General features: G+C 29.3%; 1 protein-coding gene across 3 annotated transcripts in view; it reads left to right on the plus strand.

Annotated features, from left to right (window-relative positions):
* The window catches only part of LOC126904264 (uncharacterized), a 77,127-nt gene that overhangs the window by 64,678 nt on the left and 6,449 nt on the right, over positions 1-6,000 (plus strand). Inside the window, exon 8 of one of the 3 annotated variants that reach the window (XM_050683150.1) lies at positions 348-663. The exons of the other annotated variants lie outside the window; for them this stretch is intronic. Within the exon in view, the coding sequence (XP_050539107.1) occupies positions 348-541 (194 nt within the window). The 3' untranslated portion in view covers positions 542-663. Of the gene's footprint in view, positions 1-347; positions 664-6,000 lie in introns of those variants that run through there. 3 annotated transcript variants of the gene reach the window in all.

The raw sequence follows: 6,000 nt of genomic DNA on the forward strand, positions 1-6,000 counted from the left end.
GGTGCAATAAATTTAGAGGGTACATGAGAATCAATCCCGAGTCGATGGGGTACAAGAACTAATTTTATAATTAGAATCCCGATATAATTTTAATGTCAGCAAAAATTTGATTTTAAATTGATGCATAGTACTTAAAAGAAGCCTGATAATTTTTTAAACATTAATATAGAATTTAAGTTGACTTACTTAAGAAAGTCTTGCTAAAACATACTTTTGTAGCTAGTAATAATCATGCCCAAGTCCACTATTATGTACAAAAAGTCTACAATTTTGTAAATTCACTAAAACCAATGAATTTCCCCAATTATAATAATAAAAATAATATATATTATTTTTATTTTACGTAGATACAGTCAAAATGTTAGTTACAAGTTTTGTTATTGAAACATGCATTTATATATATGTAAAAGCAATGGAGAAATGGTTATACTTACCAATAGAATTTCATAAAGAAAATTTTTCTAAAATACATGAAGAAAAATGTATTTATTTATATGATGAAGGAACACATTTTTTTATAGTTGAAGATGTAGCTGATTAATGGAGAACTGTTGATATTGCTTTACAACTTCTTATGAGAATGCTTTAGAAATATATACAATGTGAATCGTTTATCATAAACAACTTATTTACTTTTAAAATAAAAATAATGTTGATTATAAATATTTGAATTTTTTTTAGTTACATAATTTCTTAATTTATGAATTTTTAACTAGTTTTAAGGATTATTCCTTTTATAAGTTATATCATTCAAGGATGTCAACTTTGCTTTCATAAATGGAAATACATACATATTAANACGAGGCATTATAGTAATTTATACATATAACGACATATTAACTTAGATTATACTTTTAATTAACTTAAAATTAAATTCCACCTATGGTCCGGTAATCATATCTGATAGGTGTGACACCTCGCCTAGGTGGTGGCGACCCTTGCTACTCTAGCTAGTCGTTATGCAAGTGGCAAACCACGTTGTTGTTACAGGCCGAATTATTAATCTAAAAAGCCCGCTTGCAATAAATAATACATTTTTTAATTATTATTTGAAATGATTTTTTTTTAATTTAAAAGAATTTCCTGACCACTATTCTTAATGTAGATTTTAAAATAAAAAACCATAGGCCAGTGGGTCACGCCAAATGTTGACGTGGCATAATATGAAATATACTTTTATAAATACGTGATTTTTTTTATTATGAATAATAAGTTGAAAACGAGTATTAACATATGAAAAAAAAAACCCAGCATAGTGGGGTCACGGAACTGTGTGGACGTGACATAATTGGTACAAGTATTGATGATATCTATCAGTTATTAAAATCACTATCATAAATAACGCTTCGATGCAAATCTGTAGATAGTGTTTAATTTTAAAAAATTGGTGGATAATTCCAAAGGCTACATAATCTCCTATTTTCTTATTTATATCCTGATTGCAAGTTTTATGATTTATAAATGTAATAAATGAATGAATATAGTGTAAAATTGATATTTAATAATTTGTACGAAAAAATTATAAAAATTATACAGAAGATATTAGTTTTTTGTATAAATGTTGAAAAAAAGTTTGATGTATTACTTTCCAAAAAAAAATTATTTGTTAATTATAAATAAATTTAATGGTCAACAGCTAGGTTCTTAACCTTTTTTGGGTCATGGACCCCTTTCAAGTAAAATGTATAACCACGGACCCTCCCCCTATCCTTTATTTTTCTCACGACCTGTATTATTATGGGCCGCTCTGGAACTTCCGTGAGGTATTACTTTAGGGTGGCCCCTGTAAGAACATTTATTACTATGTTCTTACCACTTATATTACACACGTTTTATTTCTATTTATTTAATTCGTAATACATATTAATTAGCATAGAGGGAGATGCTGATGTGACAATTCTACTCGTCTGTAGTCCGGAGCTACTGACGTCGAACTAACAAAGGGCAGTTGTGTTTGAGTGGCCGTTATAGACATAGTTTTCAATATTATTACTTTCATCTTATTTATATTATTTATAACTTAACTTGTTTTATTCAACGACCCGTCTATCGCCAATTGTCATCATAGCCAACCAACTCCGTCTCATTTGGATATCCCTACTAACCAACTGTACTAGGATTCAGGTCAGACGTATTATACATTACATATAACTTATATTTACTAAACATCTAAAATATAACTTTACTTTGTCGTTGACATAAAACAATAGTCTAATTTTATTTAATAATCTATCCTCTGTAACTAAGGTACACGATTGCCTGTAACTCCTTCAAGNTACACGATTGCCTGTGTCTCCTTCAGGCAATTAAAACTCATTTAAGGAGATAGGGACGATATTTGGGCAGACGTCGGGTAGCTTCCGATTCTTGGTTTTGACCAAGATCCTCAATTATTAAACAAGCCCCTAACACCCCCCTATCCTTAAAAAAAACAATTTAGTTTTTAATTTTAATAATTTTAAATGATAATACAAAAAGTTTAAGTTACATACGTACATAGTTACTGACATAGTGGATACATAATAGAGATTTTATGGTTTTGAGTTTATTAAAATTTTAGAGTTTAGACTTTAGTGTGAGGTTTGTTGTTGTTTTGATAGAATTATTTTCTTGAAATCTGGAACTGTATTGGACAGGACAACACGCATATTATCTTTGATATCCAATCGGTTTCGTGATTTTATTTTATATGTGACCATTGAAGAAAATCCAGACTCACAGAGATATGTAGTGGTGAATCAAAAATTGCACAGCTCGAGAATAAGGCTGCGTCAATGAACACCAAAATTCAATTACATTTTTGGTTTGAAAATCTTGATGCACCATTTCTCTCGATCTTATCAATTAATTCATCTTTTACCAGGTCTGAATCATCAATTGAATTTAAATCCACAACAAAAGGATTACATAACCATATGTCTGCTTTTGAATATGTAGAATTCAAATAATCGTTAAATGAATTTTCAAGTTTATCAAGATGTTCATAAATTTGTGTTTTTATGGAGCTGGACAAAAGAGTATTGTTTTTTGAAAGTTCGTGTTCAATTGTTGGAAAGTTTGCTAAATTATCAGACTGCAATCTTTTTTTTCATAGAGGAATTTTATTTACAAATGAACTTATTTTTTCGTCTGCGTTCATAATTGTAACTTATGGTCCTTGAATCGATGTAATAACTTCATTCAAATGACTAAAAATATATGACAAATAAGCCAATCCATGAATGAATTCAATATTATCGAAATGTTTGGAGAGTGAGCTTTGCCTTTCTATTAAAAAGTAAGAAATTTCTTCGCGAAGTTCATACAAACGTTTCATAACTTGTCCTCTGGAAAGCCAACGTATTTCTGTGTAGTAAAGAAGAACTTCATGTTCAGCTCCCATTTCTTGACAAAAACCCTTGAAAATTCGGTGATGTAAAGCTCTAGATTGCAATGTGGGCTTTTAATTTTGGCCTGTAACAACAACATGGTTTGCCACTTGCATAACGACTAGCTATAGTAGCAAAGGTTGCCACCACCTAGGGGAGGTGTCACACCTATCAGATATGATTACCGGACCATAGGTGGAATTTAATTTTAAGTTAATTAAAAGTATAATTTAAGTTAATATGTCGTTATATGTATAAATTACTATAATGCCTCGTGGTTTATTAAACTGAATTATGACAATTAAAGTTGTTTGTGGTTGATATGTAAAACATACCGTAGCCCGTGTCTAGATTAAGGAATAGGGATAAATACACGCGAGTAATTAAGTTACTCGCGCAATAAAATAAATATTACAGTTGAAATTAATAAGGAAATTTAATTTAATTGTTAAAAAAAAAAGAAAATTAAGTTAAACATGGACAAAATGCGAATGCATCAAAAACCATGTCTACAAATAAAGGCAATACAAATAAAATAAAATATTTAAACAAAAAAAATAAAATAATATTACAAACATCACGGACGGTATTGGAACACAACCGTTAATATTAATCGGAAATTAATGAAGAACCCCAGGAGCGGTCTGGACACTCGCTCCTTAGCGTTGGCTAGAAGAAAAGGGAAACACGTGCTCTCCACACATAAACAAAATTAAGTTAATTTACGATGAAATAAAATAATTAATAAAATATAGCTCATTACATATATATAATATAAAAAAAAAAAGGTTCCCGGTCTCCGAAAAGACCCATCCGATGGTCTGAACGCTTCGCCGAAAAGACCTGGCCGTTCGCCATTGGCGGCTCTATTCCATCATTGAAAAAAATGACGATAAACAAAAAATGTGTGCACCCTAGCACGGTCAATGACAAAAGAAAGAAAAGAGAAGAGTCAACACCGATCTAACGGCAATTTCAAATCGATAACGGCCATTCTTTTTGGAAGTAATCAATACTGATAAACAATTCGATTTTCATTTGTACAAATTTTTTTCTGTATGATATGATTTTCAAATGTATAAATTCATATTTAAATTCAATCGGACGTCCGCAAAATACAAATGTAATGACATTGAACTATAAAATAATTTTACATACAATGAGAAGATATACTCCAAGTCAATCCACGGATTCAACGATTCGACGCACAGTGGGGCAACGAGCTTCAAAAGTTGGCATTAAATCATGGAGCAAAAAAATATATTCCTAAAATTAATATTATTTTTATTTTTGTCCATCAGATATATAAAAAGTCATTTACATAATATTAACATAGGTATTTACTATATACTAAAATTCCAGCCCCTCATTACAGCTTCACCTGGAACAGATTATACGTTTTTTCTGCGTTAAAATTCCGATTTTTTATTACTGCAGTCTCCACACAATTTCATATCCGCTATGTTGTATTTCATTCTGCTAATATGTAATTTTGTCAGGGAGTTCCATAAATTCTTGAAATTTCATGAATTTGATTATAGGAATGATTCTTAGGAAGGCGTACTTTTAATATACAGAAATTTACTGAACAGGATCTTTATTTGCGGTATGCTGTGTATACAGTTATGCACCTAAAAATTCTGCTATCATTTTTGATTTCGAACACTGATCAAGTCCCTCAATATCTTACCTCTTACTCACAAATATTTTGTTCAAAATCTATGTATGAAACAGGGAAATGTTCAATGAATGCTATGGGACATTAGCCACTCAGAAATTTCAATCAAATACCAAAGTTTAGATTAATTTCAAACAATACGACAAAATTTAAAAACTATAATCGAATCATAATAATCATAGACCGTAATATTTATTTAAAAAACCATTATAAATTTTGTAATAATTTTGATTATAAGTAATGTTTCAATAAATAAACCATTACGTTATGATACTAAATTAAGTTCAGAAATATTCTTCGACTTAATATGTTATCAAAATCGTTTTTAGTTAAAATATAACTGCAAGCGCAACTCGTCAAGATTTTGTCTCGGATCTAGCGGAATAAATATGATTAGAAGTGTACATTTGTAGGTATCCGATAAAGACTAGTGATAGGCATTTTCGAATATTTTGAACTATCGAATAGTATTCAATAGTTTTTTAAAACTATCAAATAATCATTAGAATAGTTTTTATACAACTGAATAGTTTATTTTTAGCATAAACTATTCGAATGGGCTACCGAATGGTTTTAAAAAATATTCGATTAGTTCTACCTAAAATTTTTTATTAAGTATACTTAATTATAATAAGAAGATAATTATCGAATACTTATAAATAAATTATTATACAATTAATAATAGTAAAAATTAGTGATTGGCAATTTCAAATATTTTAAACTATCGTATAACTATTCGAATTATGTTTATACAAACAAATAATTTATTTTTAGCATTATCTATCGAATATTTTTACTATTCGAATATCTTTTAAATGACTATCGAATAGTTCGAATAGTGGACAACTATCGAATAGTTCGATAGTTTCTATTCGATATTTCCCATCACTAGTTTTTTTAACTACGGCAGCCGTTTACATGCAGAAGATAAAGTGTCGGGACAATTTTTTTTTT

This window comes from Daktulosphaira vitifoliae, unplaced genomic scaffold (assembly GCF_025091365.1).
Source record: "Daktulosphaira vitifoliae isolate Bord-2020 unplaced genomic scaffold, ASM2509136v1 Scaffold_4, whole genome shotgun sequence".
In the NCBI taxonomy this organism is placed as follows: Eukaryota; Metazoa; Arthropoda; class Insecta; order Hemiptera; family Phylloxeridae; genus Daktulosphaira; species Daktulosphaira vitifoliae.